The 19,263-nt window shown below is 40.1% G+C and overlaps 2 protein-coding genes across 3 annotated transcripts in view; one reads left to right on the forward strand and one right to left on the reverse strand.

The window, feature by feature from the left end:
• Positions 1 to 361: 361 nt before the first annotated feature.
• hspbap1 (hspb associated protein 1) lies at positions 362 to 11,421 on the reverse strand. The gene is made up of 8 exons (XM_062402532.1): positions 11,296 to 11,421; positions 10,216 to 10,463; positions 9,021 to 9,205; positions 7,717 to 7,853; positions 5,018 to 5,189; positions 3,011 to 3,094; positions 2,452 to 2,562; positions 362 to 1,553 (listed from the first exon to the last, which is right to left on the reverse strand). Exons 2-8 carry the CDS (start codon positions 10,409 to 10,411, stop codon positions 972 to 974), a joined length of 1,467 nt encoding a protein of 488 aa, XP_062258516.1. The 5' UTR covers positions 10,412 to 10,463; positions 11,296 to 11,421; the 3' UTR covers positions 362 to 971.
• An 81-nt stretch (positions 11,422 to 11,502) lies between these two features.
• The window catches only part of slc49a4 (solute carrier family 49 member 4), a 47,742-nt gene continuing 39,981 nt past the window's right edge, over positions 11,503 to 19,263 (forward strand). For both annotated transcript variants that reach the window (XM_062402534.1, XM_062402535.1), the window contains exons 1-2: positions 11,503 to 11,950; positions 14,629 to 14,722. In XM_062402534.1, coding sequence (XP_062258518.1) covers positions 11,653 to 11,950; positions 14,629 to 14,722 — 392 coding nt within the window. In that variant the 5' untranslated portion in view covers positions 11,503 to 11,652. The remainder of the gene's footprint in view (positions 11,951 to 14,628; positions 14,723 to 19,263) is intronic.

Here is a 19,263-nt window from a genome sequence, read left to right on the forward strand (position 1 = left end):
TGGGACAAAAGACCACTTTTTTTTAAAACAATCATATTTTCACTGCCCTTTGTCCTGAAGACATTCTGATCATTTCCATTTCTAGAAAACATCCTGAATTAATGGGAAATGTGTACATTTTACTGATGTATCATTTTAGCTCGCCTAGAGGGGAGCAAGTGTAAAAAATGTCCCACATTACCCCGCTCTCCCCTACTGATATGTAGTTACTTGTTTTTGTGCTGTAAAAAGTTTTTAATGAAGTTTAAAATGTACATCCATTCTTTATGGAAGTGAAAATCTGTGAGTATGCATGTTAATGTCGGTCAAATAAATTTTGCGACAGTGGAAAACAAACAGGAAATAACATTCGGCAAATAAATTGTTGGTGACATGATAATATTTATTGTATTTGTAGACGCACACTCTTCCTCTGTTTTGTCTGAGACTGTATTCAAACATTTCATTCATTGCTCCTTACGCAGCTTTCATCAATCATCAAACCATTACAATCAGCCTCCTGTTCCCATCCGATGACAGTGCTCATTACTAAACAACCAGGAAACATTACGCACAAATGTTCACATCCCAGCGACATCATCCTGCATTATTTGGCTGATTAGCATAGTAAATTGATTAGAGTGGTCGTATTTCTTGCTGGGGAAGAAGCAAAGAGGATTAGTCTGTGTAGGACAACAAAAGGAGGAAATGTTCCAATCCACTCGATGGTGTCGCTCGGCACATTACAATTAGTTTTGGTCTGAGACCTCTCACAGCTGGGGTCAATCTGTGGTCGGAGAAAAGAGGGATGAAGCCCAGTATTAATCTTCAGCTCTCCTCTGTCACGTCTAACTGACACCAAACCATTACTGTATGCTCAGAGGATGGATTTAAGCAGTGAAGGATCTGCAGGTGGATTTTTCTCCAGCTCTAACTCACTAAACTCAAGTGAGAATTCCATGTAGACTGCATGTGGCAGGCGCATATTAAAGCTAGGATGGTGCAGAGGCCCTCTGAGTTCCTGTGTGCCTTTCCAGTAAAAGCTCCGTGACACGGGAGATGACATCAGGATGCACCAGGCAGTCTAACAGGTCATTAGTGGTTATTATTGAATCCTGTAAATCCTCTGAAGAGGTTCCATCAGCCCAGTCACGTGCGCCACACGGAGGCAAACCAGGGCTGTGTTTTCCCAGCTGGACTCTGACAGCAGACGCAGGCTCAGTTCTCGGTGCTGCGTCCGAGCTGACAGGGAAGTCCTCTAGAGATTTGCCTCCTTGGATCCTGGAAGATTTGACCTCCACATCTCTCGGGGTCGTCTCCCTCGTTTCTGTTGAGTCGTCTTGCTGACAGCGCACTGAGATGAGATGTGGCCCGAAGGGAACGCTGAAGGGTGCGGAACCCCTTATCGAATCAATGTTTTTCCTGATTTGTCCACTGGAGTCTCGTTTAGCAGGAGGGGCGTCTCTGGGGTCCTGGGTCAGTTTGCTGCCGCAGAGGTTCTTCAGGCTTGGAGCACATGCTGTTATTGCCATGTTCAAATACTGCATGTTCTTATTATGGGATGCCACTCCTTCCTGCAGAAATATAAACAGGCAAACTGTGACAGCGTGTTGCCAAAAGGGGCAAAATAACCACAAACTGCTACTATTACATCCAAATGTGAAACTGCAAGACAGGGTTTGATTTTGAGTCCTGACTTCAATATATGGCCTTTCATAAAATTAGCTAGTTGCCGTCCTTTCATTGAGCCTGAGGGGAAAGATGTGAGGCTTCTGTGAGTTTATCTACAAATAAAAAAGAGGGTGAAAGAATCATGTCATGATCATTTAGTCAAGCATAATGAGAAATCTGTGCTTTTAATTCAATTTGTAAATCGGATTATTTCTCTATTAGAAATGCAAAACCCAAATAAAAAGCCATTATATATTCATGAATTATTTATGTGTTTTCAATCCCATACCTCTTGACATTTTGATGTTCTTGTCCATTAAAATATCAAATAATAAAGTACATCTTACTTTAGTCAATTTGTTTATAGATCAATAAACTACTTTCTATATTGACTTTTAAACATTAGTAAATAAAGTTTATTTAATGCAGAGCAGTGCTTTACATTAAGAACGTAATAAAAGTATTTTTAAGCAATACATCTAAATATAATGAAAGAACAACAATAACAATGGATTGATTCAAACGCTACAATAAACAAGGTGAAATGAAGGCCAATATGAATAAATGTGTTTTCTGTAGTCTTTAAAAGCTTGTTATCCTCCATGCATACAGTCTTCTATAAGGATTTCCATGTACAGCAGGAGGAGGGTTTTAGATAGAAAACAATGTCAAATGCAGCTTTTGTATATCTCAACGTTAAACACAGACAAGAACCTGGAAATCTACAAAAAATTTTACAAAGAAGTACAAGGAAGTTTTAATCATTTGAGGGACTAATTAATAATAGCATCATTTGGCTACCTCTGTTGGATTGAGCCAGTCGTCAGTGTTGTCGTCGCTTCGGGAACTTTTCATGGCGCAGACAACCGCCTTGGTCACCGCTTCACTGACTCTCGCCACATCATCTGCTTCCTGTGTAGGAACAGAGAGTCGAGCACAACAACACGCCGCTCTGAGAAGTGCACATCAAGATAATTGCACTGAATGATACAGACACAGTGTCGGTGTCGGCTGCAGGCAAACTTTGTTGCGTCTGTGACCTTGCAGGCAAAGCTGCACAGGGACTCGCTGTTTGAATAAACATTTGTCTGGTGGCACAGAGACTTTTGTTCATGCGGCGCACACTCCTTGATGTCCACATACACTCATCATAATGACAGGGGATCTTTTACTGCCAGTCCTGTTCATTACTCAAAGCCGAGAGGAGCCTTTATCTGGGAGCAGGGGCTTGTTGGGGGGCAAAGAGGTGGAGGGCTAACGCGCCTCTTATTTATTTCAGACACGGAAAGTCACGCAACATCTTTTCTTTCTTTTTTTTTAGGTTGTGAGCCGAACTTGTCGGGATGCTGGGGCTGCTTACCAGCTCAATCCAGGAGTTGATGCTGACAGTGATGGGATCCACTGACTCCACGTAGTGCCACCAGTGTCTGGGAACATACAGCACCTGAGGAAAGAAGATAAAATGGATTCACAGTTAAGAGACGTTACCACCTCCTCTCCTCTTGGTCTTCAGGCCTGTGATAACTGGTGTGAAATGTCATTACTTATTTGATTATCCACTAGATGGCAGCATGCACCTTCCTCCCTGGAATGTTGGTTCACCCATTCATAAAGTGTCTATTAAAATAGAGAGTCTGATTGATCCACTGCCTCCTCAGCAGTCTTGATTCATTCATGGAGAATTGTTGGAGCCATTTTTATAAAACTATCCATTTTGTCAACAGCTTAAGTATTATTAAGTGTCTGGTGAAACAACCACCTATATCTTTCAACGGTTTGTAAATCCCAGCTCATTGATTTTGACAAAGGCTGTAAAATAGTTGTTTGTAGATTTGGAAGCCAAAAAACTGACCTTCTTCCTTATGATTCGATTGAATCATGAAATCAATTACTGGGACACTTAAGTTAAATAGAGCCATTGTTGCTATTATCAGGAACATCTGGGCCTTTTCTAATGTGAAAACGGGTCTAGACAGCTGTGCTCAAAAGTACTCAAGACCTTTGACCCTGAGATCCAAGTAAAGGTAACGGTGAGCCTGATTATAACTGAATATCTCTGGGTCTGCTAGCTGTTAGCTATCCCACAGATTTTAAAAATATTCTCAATGATTCCTGTGATGTCCTTAACAAACCCTAATGACAAAGTAGTGTAATTGACTATTATAATTAACTATGAATCTAAATAAAACACAAATATATTTATAGCTTGAATTAAGAAAATACATAGGGTTAGACTAATCTGTATCCTGTAAAGTAAGGTTTCATATCTTCTTAAGTCTGTAAAAGGCAGATCTCTTTGTACAGGCGTACAGACAAGTCACTCATGCTCTAGAACAAAAACACCCTGGAAGACTTGAAACTATTTTTACAGTAGTCTCTGAAAAACAGGGCAGCTTCTGGATGCACAACCTCTCAGTTATAACTGTGCCTTCTCTGAACTCACCTGCTTGAAAAGCAGTACTGAGGATGGGGACTTGAGTGATTAGTCAGTCGATCTACTGAAACACATGTGATCCTGTAAATCCTCTGCTTGAGAAGACTTCAGGAGTGATGACGCTGCAGATTTGGCTGTAGCTGAACCTTCCACTCTCTTGAATATATAACTTCCAGGCTGCTGAAGGTGAAACACCGGAACTGAGGAGGCCTGAATTTAATTGCAACACAAGTCACGACCATTGCCTTGCTTCTTGTTTTTATGGTTGACAAATAAATCTCACAGTTGAGTCTACTTTTACATGTTGTGAGCTTAGGACCAATAAAGCTATATTTTATGGTTATTGCTTCTGTGTCAAAAGCATTTTCTTATAAATGTTGAGTGAAAGTATTGCATAAGATCAAACATCAGTAAATCACTCACACTTGGTTTTCAATGCCTTGTAGATATGAGCAAGATTTTCAATGTTTGCCGTACAAATAAGAATGATTGAATTTAAAAGGCATTTCAACTTCCGACTAAACAGAACAAAAATAGAGCCTGGATGAGACTGATAATTGTGTATGAACAATGTCTTTAAAAGGACCAAAAAAATTGTAATTTGAGTAATGACTTGAATAATGATTCCCATCATCATTCCTCATAAAAGAAAAAAAACACCTTAAGAGATGCTGAACTATACAGCCAAATATACAGCCATGTTTTCGTTTTTAAAGAAATCCTTGTGTCTACATTTGCTAGCCATTTATTAACATCCTTTGGCTGTATGTACAGTGTGTAAACCATAGACTATAATAACATGGACGACACCTCTCAACTTCCTCCCACTACCCAGAAATCAAGATTAAAGATGTTGTCATCTTGTGCATTTGGAGCCAGACTCTGTGCAATAGCCATTGAGGTCTTGTAAATACTATGTCAGAGAACTCTGACCTGTCCTGGCTGCAGAGTGACGACATGGGCCCTGGCTCTCTGAAAGTTGGGGAACCTCCTCAGGTCTGGTTGAAGCACGTCCACCTTGCTGAAGACACTGGACTCCTCGAAGGGGATCCTGGTTGGGTAGAGTTCGCAAGTGTCCTCGGGAGGAAAGAGGTGCCAGCGTTTCCTACAGAGAGGAAACATCCCCATGAGATATGATTTCAGATTAAAGAGCACACAAAGACTGTTGTCAGATATTAATTCAGAGCCGAGTCAGTAAATGACCCAGCGAGTCGTAAATTCAGGCTGAGTGGCTTGGCCAACAACGCAGCTTTCCAAAACTGTAAATAAACTTTAATGCACCGTGACAGGGCGCAGTAAAAACGACAGATCATGAAAACATTTTCAACAGTGATGGACTCGGATAAACAACACAAATATAGGAATTACATAATGGGGAAGAAAACAATCTTCTAAATTGCATCAATGACATACAGGCAATTTACACTGTTTATAATATTATTTGATTACTGGTTACTATGTTGAAAAATAGCAGAAATTCAAAAGAGAGATGATATAAGCTGATGAAGCTAACTACAAAATAATCTTTGTAAAATAATCCCCTTTTCTCTAACAACAAATTCACATTGCTTCTGATCCATTCAGTCACAAATGCCATGGAATCAATCAGCAGTGTTGTACTTTCATGGATCAGCTGTGTAGAACAACTGCTCAAGCTGAACTTCATTGTGTTTGAGATCAATACTGAATAAAAGGACCTGAGAGCCAATTTCACGGAGTGAGATCAACTGTTGCACTCTTGGAGAAGTGAGATACAACTGGAATTACCCACACGCAAACCAGTCAAGTTTGCAGTCTACTTCCAAAGTCATGTAGAAGATGTAGTGTAGACTTTAAAAGGTATGCAAAAAAATTGATTTTGTCATAATCAGTGTGTTTTTGAGTGATTTTTGAATTATTAGCGCCCCCCGAATTGAATCAGTTCCCCTCACGGTCTGTTTCCATTTCCCTCCTTCTCTGGGACAAATCAACTCTTTCTAAGAGGTCAGAGGATGGCTCACATTCTGTGTCAGCCGTCACAATACCCTGCACCTTGATTATGTGGTTAACAGGCAGCAAACCGCCAGCGCTATCATCGGTTTGGTGAAATACAGCTGGTGACTCCATGAAAACCTGAACCTCATCCCTGCTCCATTACAACTCTCTATAAAGAGCACAGAAGCATTATCTCAGCCGTGAAAGAGCAATGTCATTATATTTTACACTCCTCTGTGGATGTATCTATCTCTATTTTGTTTCTGGCGCCTAAATTGGAAATCAGTATACGACCCAAGACTAGATATTAGTATTGACTGCACATTAAACCATACTCAATACCCATTTTTACCTCCGCCAATGAAATAATGTTTTAACCCTAGTCCGTTTGTTGGTTTATTTCTTTGGGAGCAAAATTGCACAAAAACAACTGAAAGGATTTCCATGAAACTTGGTGGCAGGATGCATTATGGATTATTGCTGAAGCGTCATCAATCGTTCTGTCATAACATGGAGTTCAGGAGATGATATACAGGATTACAAACTATATTCTCAAGCTTCACTAGTTTATTATCTCATGTATTTGCTGAAAACTTTTCTTAAAATGGTACATTTTCGGAATATCGGAAATTCAACCTCTTATGTTTAGAAAACTGCTCAAACTATATTTTTTATGGTTTTGCTCTTAATTAATACACACCATGTTTTTTCTTCGATTTCACCCTTTATTAAGAGTTTATTGTTTCGACTCCCTTCACTCTGTTCTGCTTTTAAGCTTCTGTTTTGAAGATCATTTTCATGTAAAGCACCTTGAGCTGCACTTTATGCGATGAACAGTGCTATATAAATAAAGTTTGTCATTATCATATCAAACACTAGTTAACATGCAGATGGTGCAGGTCTTCTGCATTTCATATTTTTGAACACTATTTGTCCTTGATCTGCAGCACAGAGCAAACACTACTTCTTATTCCACTGACAATTTTACCATATTACAAGTTTCAAGGCCACAGGTTTTGCCCAGTTTTGATTTGTGCTGCATTTAATTAAAGCCTTTGTTATGACTTGAAGCCATATTGACAAACCACTGAGGCGGTGAAATGAGTGATGTTTTTATTTAAAGTCCCGTCGATAACATCAGAGTGGGTGCATATATTAAATGATGCATCTCACTTTTGTCCAATACTGATCGCATTCACACATGTTTTGGAAACAAACACATTCTGTTGAGCTGTGTGGCTTATTTCTGGCTGACAACATCGGGACAATTTTCAGCAAAAAAACATGTTAAATGGTGCAGCAAGTTCAAAGGTTTGCAAGTCATATTTGTGAATAATTAAAATTTGAATGGTTCAATCAAAACAGTGATAACAGACATGATATCTGTAACTTAATCACATCAAGAATCCCAAACGTAGCTTGAAGGTGTGAATGAAGAGTCAAAAGTAATACCTACCCAAGTACTTAAAGTTTTTGTTTATGGTAACTAGATTTTTTTAATCACATAGGTCAATTGTTCTGGGGAAATCAGGGATTAAAGATGGTTTCATCTAAATCGCAAACCATACTTTTTATTAACTCGTTATTCACTGAAGGATTTATAAGCTGGCTACTTTGGTGCATAAAAAAGCAGCAACACATGCTAGGATCCGTCTTACCGTCCTTGCACCTGTAGTACCAGGTTACAGCCGTAAGAGTCCAGGTGGCACGGTGTGTTGGCCCCTTCTGTGCCAATCCACAAGGTGCTCTCTCTCCCATTGCGCCCCTCAAAACCGAAGTCGGACCACTTTACATCCTGCAACACACATGCACACACACACACCCACACCCACACACACAGACCCACAGACACACAGTCACACACACACAGATTTTTTAAATTACAAGTGTCATTTTTGTCTGTCACAGCATTGCTCACAGAGGGATCCCAACCTCATCAGCTGCTTTGACAGGCTCTATTATGGGTGACCAATGGAGGTCTCTTTGTGAGAAACCAAACTACAATATTTGTCATCTCTCCACAAAAAACTGGCCTGTCAATCATGTCCTGTCAGAGCACAAAGGTTTAGCAATCATAGCAGCATCCTGAGTAAGTCATTACCATATATGCAGAAGGCTGCAAATGACAGGCTGGTCAATCTAGCCTTCAGGCAGCCTTTTCCCAGCACAATTTTTCCTGTAGAGAGTCCATGTCTGCCTGTCTCAAAGGCATAAGACAGGCGGGAAATAATTGTAGGTGGATGTCCAATAAGAAATTATAGCAGAGATAAAAATGGAATTAACGCGTGGCAGTGGCTGGAGAAAGGATGGCGGTTTTTATGTCTTTACCTAATGCGGGACAAGAATAGCTGCTGAATGAAAGTTGTTACGTGAGAAAACTTGCCATTTTAATTGAAAATGTCAAAACAAATAAAAAAAACTTGAATAAAATAACAAATGGACACTATTTTGCCTCTTTTACATTTTTTCATTAAATGTTTCATATGTTGATAAGCTGAAGCTGTTGCAAGCTGATAAGAAAGTAATAGTATGGAAATTATTATTTTTGAATTAAACATTTAGAAAACTGATTTTCTATGTGTTTATGACAATTTAAAACAATATTTAGTATTCATAATCGGTTACTGTTCTTCAACCCTTTTGATTACAGTCATAATTCTGGTCCTCTTTAAAGGTCACTCTTGAAATGTTACAGCCAATGAGTCAGAATGAGTAGAAGAGACACCACTTTGGAGCCAGAACAGCACGTCTGAACCAGGTCTTTGTTAACCGCTGTTGTTGTGATATGGGACCCTGTTCACAGAATGAGGAGCCTTAGCTTCAAAAATGTGACAAGGTTGTGTGAACATTGAGTCCGGTACAGACCACAACCCGCCTAAAGTAACACCATTTGAGTCAATATGCCCCACATGTGGGATGGTATAGTTCAAACACGTTAATATGTATGCATAAGCCTGGTTACCTCAAACATGAAGGGCTGATCTTGAAACAACATGGCGATGTATTTGTAGTCAGCGTAAGCCCAATACTCTGAGCTCGAGAATTCAGAGAAAGGTCCAACATCTGTCCCACACTGACCCCGGGTCCAGCAGAGAAAGTGCTCCAGCTTGGCCTCCACATATGAACACTGGGTTTCAAACAGAGGGGCTATGAGAGAAGGAATAAAAAAAGAGTAATAATTGGAAAATTGTGAGAAAATTCTGCAACGCAAATTAATTGATTGATGCTAAAGGAAACACAAACCAGAATCACATCGCTATATATCATCATGTAAGCATGAGAATTTGTCTCACTTTTATGGAAGAAATAAATGATTTACTTTTGTTTCAGTAAACAAAGAGTGTCTATAGGTGAGTGATGGCATTAGTAATGAGCAATGTCCTCCTGTTAGCCTGTCAGCTGCTGCTGAAAAAGATTTAGAAATCTAATTAGTTTGCTTTTATCAGAGGACATGCTCCCTGTTATTCATCACAGAAGGAGTCATTACTGTAGCTGTTCTAGAGCCACTAGGATGGCAAAATACACCAGATGCTTGAAGGCTAAAACCCTCATTCCTTTTTTGGCTTGTGTGACAGCTTCCGATACTTCATCAGGTCCCTAACAAGGTCTGATCTGTAAATGCTCACTTGTCAAAGGATGAACTACACAATATCGCTGGCAATTATTATGTGATCTCTGAAAATTGGGTGAAAGTACAGAGGCTCTGTGCAAAGATGTTATTTAAAAAAATCAAAATCATTCATTTATCATATTTATATATCAATGATTTCCACATTTAAGTGTAGGCTTTGGCCAGAGATTGATGGATAATGTCTGACAGTGGAGTTTAAGAAACCTAAGACTATGATTTTTAGTAACAGCTTATTCAGGACAAAATAAAAAAAAGGGTTTTAAAAGGATTTTTTATGACCGGCAATGGGTGGAAATAGCATCCAACAAAATCTTCTATACTGAGTGATTCTTACCTAAAGATTGCTTTAAATTAATTGTTTCCTCATAATGTCTTTTCTTTAATGTGTATCTATCTATCTATCAATTGCTGATTTCAAATAGTCTAGACTTTGAGGGGCTTGGTGGGTCAGGCTGTTTCTTGCTTCATTAACCACATAAGAATTATTTCAACCCAGATCTGTCTTCATTAACCCCCCCGTTCTTACTGTTGATCTCCTCCTTTCTCCCGAGTCTAAATCGAATCAATTTGTTGCTGAGGCAGACGGACAGGTGCTCTGCCGTCCACTGGAGCGCCGGCCAGCCACAGGTCATGTTCATGAAGACTGCCGGCTGCTGCAGGTGATGCAGAATCCTCTGGGTCTCGTCTGTGCTGAAGGGTTTCATAGCGTCAGAGGCAGCCATGGTTTGGAGTTCACACTGGCAGTGGGCAGAGTATACCAGTGCCAAGATGGTGCTGTAGATGCAGATGTTTTTAAAGTTAAAACAAGCATCACTTTTTTGTACTTGTTTTCCTGACTTGAATTGTCTTAAGCATTTTCCTAGTTCATAATTTTTTTTTGCTGTGTTGAAGATTTCATGTGACATAGCTCCATATTCTTTCATTTAATTTGAACACTACCTTGTGTCCCACCACCTGAACGTGGTTGGCCTGCTTCCTGGTCACATTGCATCCTGCTCATTGTTATTTCTCCTATATTTACTTTTCCTGCTATGCTGTCAAGCACTTTGTAAACTCAGTTTTTTAAAAGCGCTATATAAGAAAAGTAAATCAATATCATTATCATTATTATAAATTCAGCATTGGTTTGGTCAGTGGTTCAATTAAAGAAAAATTGGTTATATTAAAATTCATATACAATATAGAAAGCTTTAAAAATCGAGTATAACAAAGTATAAAACAGTTCATCCAACAAGATTAATCAACGATTAAACGATCGTTAGTTGCAGCCGTCCATAAGTTAACTTTCTTTAAATAGCATTCATGTCACTGGTATCATTCTAGCTAACTCCTCTTAACTGCTCTTGTCCTCTTGAAAGAAACATGAGGCCATTTTATTATCATACTATTCTCATCATGAAGCACCATCATGTCATTAAACATTCGGATAAAGTGTCTAACGACACTTTACTTAATCACACAACTCGGACAATACTAGTTAGCTGCCTTTAAGAAATACCCACGCTAACTACTTGACCTCCCTGTTTGTGTCGATACAGTCCGGGGAGGCTGACGTTAGCGAAAACAGGGGTCTTTGAGGATTTCTGAAAAACAATCAACAACTCACCTTGTGCTACACGTGTAGTCGACTCTCAGACGGAAGTAAACAAAAGTCACATGACAGTGCGGGGAGCCCGCTTACAACTTGGCTCCTTACCTCGAAGCTGCTCCATTCGGGCGCAGCGGCTACAGCAACAATCCAATTCAAGCTAACGGGTCGCAGGAGCCAAAATGGCCGCCGAGGACAACAGCTTCCACTTCCGTAACCGTCTCTGTTCGCGTATGCGCAGATAAGCGAAGTGACAGGGTGCAGGCTGTTATTGTTTTGAGAAGAGAAGCTCCAGCGGGTCGTTCCACTTCTCCGCCGCTTCACACGGCGTACAACCCGGGATTTGAACTGTAGTGACACCCGGAGAGGAGGACCATGGGTGCCGGTTCGAGCACCGAGGCTGAGCGGGAGCCGCTGGTCGGTCCCTCCGGCGCGGAGGCGAGCAGACAGCCGGTGAGCAGCGGCAGGGTGTACGGGAGAAGATGGCTGGTTCTGAGCCTGTTCTCCCTGCTGGCGCTCATGCAGGGGATGGTGTGGAACTTCTGGGGGCCCATCCAGAACTCGGCCGCTCTCGCTTACGGCTTCACCAAGTCCGACATCGCGGTGCTGGTGCTGTGGGGCCCGGTGGGCTTCATCCCCTGGCTGCTGTTCATGTGGTTAATGGATAAAAGAGGTGAGCAGTTCTAATGTGGTACATAATGTCCCACTGTTCGAGACCTCGTTGTGATCCCGAACCATGACATGTCTCTCATAGACATCCAGAGGTTTAATGCACCCAGATCAGTGGAAACACAGTATGTGGAGTTCCTCTGTAAAAATGATTGGAAATCAGAGATAAGATAGAGTTATGCCACAGTTTTTCATGTGATATCAGAAACTTTTGTATTGTAAGTCTAATATTGTGTCAATATATTTATTTAACCACCCAACCTTTTCAGAAAGAGAGAAGTAACAGAGGAAATATACCTAATGTTTTGTTATTTTATTTATTAATTTAAACCAATATCAGATAATCCCTATTGTAAATGTGACAGGCAATTGTTATAAAGCAACATTTTTATACTCACTTATATTCGATGTCAGTTATATTCAATAAATCTATTTTTTCCTGGATAACTTATTTATACGTTTAAAATGAATTTTAATCTCTCAATCCAAAAAGTTTAAAATCCATTTAAATTTAACTTTTTATACAATTTCAATAATTTTTTGTTTAAACCTATTTTTGAAATATTTAAGGTATGAAATAGAAAACAAGTTTAAGTAATCAGAACAGTAGTTAGTATTTTTACTTAAAAATTGTACTTATTTTGAGTTTTCTGTCAGTAAATCATTAATTATTTCATTACTGCTCCTAATATAGGTGTACACGTTTCGCTTCCATTCACCTTAAGGTGAAGTTGATATTTGTATCAATGAACCTCAAAATGCTGGCAGATAAAACGACTCATACCCATTTAACTTTTAAAATCAGTGTACCTAGAGGAGTTTTCCTGTGTCCACTGTTCCATGAATATGATTTAGAGACATCCGAGGGTTAAAAAACAACTTGTGTGAGAAAATTCTTCTCTCTGTCGAGAGGTTTCAAATTCCCAAGAGAGCAGAAATTGAGTAAAAGTGCCTTTGAGTGATGTCAAGCAGACGCCCTCTTGACTTAAGCAGCTGAGTTAGGCACCCTTCACCCAACCAGTTCCTCTGCATCACCTGACTGACACGTCATAGTTCAACTGACAGATGACATAAACAGCAACGAGAACGCCGTAACCAAGCTGCTGACAACAAGAAGACCACAAGTGGAGATCTTGCCAAGAAATTACATGTGATCCTGATCTTGTGATTCTGATTCATCAGCGATTAGTGGTTCTGGGTGTTTTGTTTGCAAAGGTTAGGTTGCCACAGTATACCTGCTCTCAGTTAGTGGTAGGAACATATTAATGATAAGACTACTTAAGGTAGGGTTATACTGTTATTGACCCCCATTACACTGGTAAAGTTATTGCTCAGCGTAATACAAGCGTTGCATACAAGTCTGCTCAGGAGTCGTATATTGAATTAGGGCATTCAGCACACATGAATTGCATTAAAACCCCAATGTGACCCATATAACATCCAGGGTTTGCAACAGTCTCAAACTGTACACAGTACACTGGCTCTGCTTCAGATAGTCAGTAGGGGAAATGCTCCACTCCCCTCTGGGGTTTCCTCCTACCAAAGGGCAGAAATAATGGCTACAGTAATTATTTGCATATATATATTTTTTTATTAAACTCTTGGTTTGTAAAATGTCAGCTAAAGTAAAGAATGCAACTAAAATCTGATATTCTTGTTGGCTGGAGCAAAAGGTTTTGAAAATTGATGCAGCAGAACATGAAGGCAAACAACTGACTTAATATTAACAAACTTTGTCAGCATAGGTTGGAGCGTGATCATTTTGTAACAGACACAGGGTCATACTGATGAGTTATGACCAGTTTTTCCCTTCAGGCATCAATAAAACATGTTTAACAGTGGTAACAAAAACGCACACAGGGGAAAAAAGAGAACAGCGAGGTGGAGATAGTTTCCTTAAATGAACATCGTGTGGGTGAAACTGAGAGTAGACACTTCGATGGTTGACAGACACATTTCCCGAGTGATGCTTCAACATGCGATATTAAACAAGGAACTGTGGAATTTCTGTTGTCACCAAACTGAAACCAATAAGTCTAATAAAAACGTTGAACTGTTTGGGGGGTTTTCAAACTGCGTTGTCACTTTGGAGAAGGCAGTTTTTGGTGCTGTTGAGTTCATGCTGACAGAACATGAACTTAAGTTATTTTGTCCTTCCCATTTACATCAATACTTGTCCACTGAGTAACAGCGATACCTCTGTTTGTAACTCAACACAATTCAACATCATCACAAAGCTGATAAAGTAGAATCAACACTTCTCTAAATATTGTTTAAGCGCTGCACATTGTAACATTTATAAAGATAGGATTTGTTGCAGGACTCTTGTATTCAGGATTTTGAGAGAGAGTTAATAGTTTAAATAAGTGACCGACTTGAGAAAACCTAATGTTCTCTCGATCCAGCTTCTGAAATGGAATGATTTACTGCCTTTCACTGTCTTTTTTAATTATTTTTAAGTGAATATATTTAGCATATGAACTTCGGGTCAGGCTATTTTCTTACACTTTCAGTTAATTAGAACTGGAAATAGTCGTTAGCAGTAATCACCCTTTGGAGGTATTATTAGATTATAAATATAGACTGGTGAGCTCAACCATATTTCACCCCTTCAAGGCCATCTCCTATCAGCCGTTTTCTTAATTTTTCTCCACTTCTATGATCATGTCTTGTTTCCTCCAGGTTTGCGGGCATCCCTCCTCCTCTCTGCGTTCCTCATGCTGATAGGAGCAGCTCTGCGGAGCATCCCACTGACAGATCTGCCTCTCAGGCGAAGGTAAGACTCGACTATAAACAGCTGGGGGTTCAAGGAGGGCAAGTGTGACGATGAGATGAGGCTTCTGATGTCAGATGGTAGTGCTGATGATGATACCACAGGCTGCTGGCTTTTTTTCAGGTGTGGGTCTTTGTAAGTGTCAGTTCTGAAAAGGACAGCGCACAGCAGCAGGTTGTCCCAAGCAGAGAAGCAAACTTCAGAGCGTGTCTCCTTGGAACGGTAAAATCCTCAGGACGTACAGCTTGACGTCACAGTGCAGCGCAGTGATATTGTGTAGTCAGTTGTTAGGCGCATCCGCCAGTTCCACAATAAACTGCTTAACAGATATTTACAGTTCCTTTTGTTTACTGTTCATGTCGACAAAGGCCTGAATAAGTTTTGCACACTCACCAGGATATTCAGATGTCATTGCAGGGTTTTATTCCTGCAGAGTAGAAAAATACACTGTTTGCTTATGATGCAGAATTTTACATTGTCTGGTGCAAGCAGCTCCACAATGGCGACAAGGCAGGGAGAATGAATTTTCATGTAGGCTAAATCAACGTGTTTCATGGGCACTAGATAGTATAAACACCTGGATGAGAATAGGTACGATATGCAATGGTCACTATTGTTGTTTCTTTGTCATACTGTGTTCAGCTTGATTTAAACCAAGGTGCTGTTTATTTAGACCTGTAGAGGAACAGCCAGAAAGCATTTCGGCTGCTTGAGAGCAGGATTCTGTAAGACAGCCCAATATTGTGTGGATCCTATACTTATTTCTTGTGTCCTTGCTGCCAGCACCCTTATCAGCCTGCACGTTGACAGGCCATCAATGAAATCGGAGAAAAATCCCATTATTCTCTCTGTGTCAGTCTCAGTTTGACTCATAAGCTCATAGTTCCTCTTTTGAAAAGAGAAAGAGCTCAGAGAAGGTCATTTCAATTATGAATCAGCCTTTTTAAAATTGTAATCTCATTGAATATTTCTGTGTAGTAATCTGTCTAATGACTCCATTATTAGGCCTCACAACGAGGTAATATATCATAAAATATCAATACATAGAGGAAATTGTATTTCCACAGAAGTCGGATAGATTCCACTCCATGGATTTGAGGATTAAAAAAAAGCAAATAAATCGGTCTCTTTCTCACTGCGTCTCATGAGGCTAGGGCAAGACAGTCATCTGTGGACTGAAAAGCTTTTTCTCCATGCATGCCAAATTTAAGAAAAATAAAAGGACTTTGTGTCAGTACTTAAGAAGGAAATCATGATATTTTTGTGATTGGGCTTAAATTAAAAGACAGTATTTATGATTTCCCTGTGAAATGTAAAGTTTTGCGTCAAGGGCTCGTTTCCACTCCATGTGGTCGTGGCAGCTTCTGTTTTTCTTCCTGATACAGCCCATACAATTATCTGCTTTTGGTTCAGCAGGATCATACATAAATGCTCAGTTGATTTCTTTGATTTTGTGCAGATGAGCGCCATAACCATGACTCAAGGAAAAACTCATTAAGTCTTGGTTCGGATCTGGATCATGGGGGCGCATCCTGGAATTTTTTAGATTAACGTCGTGAGATTGGGGATTTCTCAACATTTTCATTTATAGCGCAGAGAATACTACATGCGCCTATTCTGTGCCACTTTAGTTTGTGATGGTGAGGAGTTCAGCCATCTTTCATCAAACCTCTGTACAGAAGATTTTTCGTCATCAAGTCTAAAAGCTAAGGCAAGACATTTTACATACATTAGCTTCCTTACGCATTTACCATACCTTATTTGGAGTACCCGCAAAAATATCAACACTGATAACAAAATATAGATTTTCTACAAAAGTAATTAAAAACATCAACAATTTGGTATCACAATACAGGAAAATGGGACCACGATAACTGCCATTACATGTAAATCACTATTTAAAGGAGGGTAAACTATATATATGTCCAAATACATTGCCCAATCATGCTGAGGAGGTATAACTCAGATTTGTTAATTTTTTTGCTGTTAAGCAAATGTCCACCATTTGCAATGTGAAACAACAACACTCCAGTGAGGCCAATGCAGCACCAACCGTCATTTGTTGGTAGATTGTATCCATGGCGTCATACAATACCATAAAATAGATCAGATCAGAGATACTTTATAATTTACAGTAAGTCCATTTTTCACTTCCAGAGTCTTTTACTGTAAAGGGGAAGAAGGCTCAAATAGAAAAGCGAGCAACTGCGTAGAAGCAAGAAAGCTCTTCCTCTACTTATCTGGGCTCACTGAGGGCAGGACTGTCAGTGGTTGTAACTGACACACGGACGCCTCACCCCTCATAAAACCAGCCCTGCAACGAGATGTATCAGATCTTGGTGTTTGCAGAGCTCGTGCGAAAAATCGGTGCCGAGCTGCTGGTCTAAGCAACCATGGACAGCCTTCAGCTGCTTAGATTCTGTCTTCAAAGAGGAAACAAGATGGCACGGTGAACACCAAGATAACATGAATCACACAGTAAATGTTAGCTCTGACACAGTTCAGCTTACTTTGCATAGTAAATGGAACCGGTCGCAGCTCTTGAGGCCATATTTTAATGGATGACATAGTGGATTTTGCTGATTGAAACATGTAGCTCCTTGGATCACCAGTAGATGCCACTCTTTGCTTTGCAGTAGTGGACATGGAACAATAGCAGACTGCCAGAGCTTTGTTAAATGACCTGTGGTGCAGCTGCCTGTGCTGGCTCTCTTAAATGAGATATTGTTTTCATATCAGAAGTACTGTTTGGGCTTAGATGAGGATTTAGACGACCTGAGACATAAAGAGGGGCTGCAGATTTTCCATTGTGTGGAGTTCAAGGACAAAAGAGGGATCAGAAGCAATGTTTGTGTTTCCTGCTCGACTGATCAAGAGACAAGTTCTCCAGGTTTAGAAACAGTTGAGTTCCCTCGTCAGCCCCCTGCAGATCTGCAATTGTTCCGCATCTCCTTTTATGTTTGACAAGCAATTAGTTTATTTTCTTTTTATACTTTCTTCTCAATGATGTAACATTCCTCTGTTTCTGTATTAGGATCATTTTTAGGAAATCAAAGGTAATGTAAACAGCAGCACCTCCTGTTTTTCATAACCAGGATATTGTTTGTATAGCTACTGCAGTTGCTTTTGAAAAATAAGTTTGTTTTGCGACGTTCAGACGGGGACAGAGAAAGGACTCAGGCATCCGTGGTCACTGATTAGACCTCGCCTGTGATGAAGTCTGCTCTCGAATCAAAGACATCAACTTTTGACAATCTCTTGTTTTCATGCATTCACACTTTTCTCAAGCCCCCTTCAGTCTCTTTCTATGTCTGTCTCTGTCATATATTTAAATCCAGACGTGGGGTGTGATTAATAAGTGTCTCTTAGTCCCTCACACTGTCTGATTGGTCATTAGTACAATCTGTGGGTCATATTTCCATTACGATTGTTGCTGGGCCATTTTCAAAACAGAATTGTTTTAGTTTTTTATTTAATGGCAGAATTAGGTCTGTTGCCCCAGTTGGACCAAAAGCAGCCAGCTGATTTCACCACAGTACCAACTTCTTTGTCTCATTCTCGATTAGATGCCGCCCGACAGGGTTCATCAATACTGATTAACTTAATCATCTCTTGTTGAAAAAAAAGCAGCTCCCTGCCCCTCATTCTGTCCCCTGCCACAGTGCGGCTGCCTCATGTTACCAATCACCCTCATCTTAGACACCATCTGTCCTCATCACCTGTCACATTAAAGGCAATTTTCTTGCTCACATCCATCCTGAGGTCTTATAGACGCTGAGGCAGGGTAATGAACTGCAGTACTTTGAAAGTACTGACCAAACTTTCTAACATAAAAGTTTCAAAAGCTGTCAAGCGCTGAAAGCCGTCATTGAATTGGTCCATTGTGAAAACTGTAAGCACCTAAGGACTTTGAGCATGTTTAGTTTGTTTAAATATATAAGTCCAGAATTTCTTTAAGTAAAACCTTTCAGGCAGATTATACCCAGTATTTCCTTTGGGGTCAGCCCAGGTCAGTTATTGTTGACATGGGCAAGAAGGTTATGTTTTTGCCTCTATCCATGGCTGAATCAGTAATTATGTATTACTTTCCTCAACAATGCGAGATTTGTTTGCTTTTGTTGGATATTTTCACCAATAACCCAGGGGAAAATAAATGGATCTTGATAGACAAAAGAACCCTTGTATATTTGAACTGATATAAGAGTGTGTGCAATAATCGGCGGTTGAATTAAAGGGAGCTATTTGGCCTACGCCGAGGTATGCTCTTTTGAGTGCCATTCTAGTTTTGAATTATAGTGATTAATTGCATTGCTTTTGAGTGTTTGGATAAACTGGGTGTACCTGCAGGTTTTGTTATAATCTTTGTATTTAGTGACAATGTGGTATAGCATAGAATAGTCTGGTATCTGGACCCTTCACAGGCCTAAATGAAATGGTAATCGCATAACCTGTCAGGCACAATACCAGTGATTTCCAGTTTGGTGTCAGTTCCATATCAGTTCAGCATCCAAACGGCGTCTCACCCCCTGTCAGTTGGGATTGGC

The sequence above is a fragment of the Platichthys flesus genome, chromosome 13 (genome assembly GCF_949316205.1).
Source record: "Platichthys flesus chromosome 13, fPlaFle2.1, whole genome shotgun sequence".
Taxonomy (NCBI): domain Eukaryota; kingdom Metazoa; phylum Chordata; class Actinopteri; order Pleuronectiformes; family Pleuronectidae; genus Platichthys; species Platichthys flesus.

Bases quoted from the DNA above. Each gene is read 5' to 3' on its own strand.
- hspbap1 (XM_062402532.1), bottom strand. From the start codon at position 10,411: ATGGCTGCCTCTGACGCTATGAAACCCTTCAGCACAGACGAGACCCAG. The intron at 7,854-9,020 runs GTAACCAGGCTT...TGTGTGTTGCAG, and splicing joins ATCAGCCCTTCATGTTTGAG to GATGTAAAGTGGTCCGACTT. The intron at 2,563-3,010 runs GTAAGCAGCCCC...GTTCCTACACAG, and splicing joins TCAACTCCTGGATTGAGCTG to GAAGCAGATGATGTGGCGAG.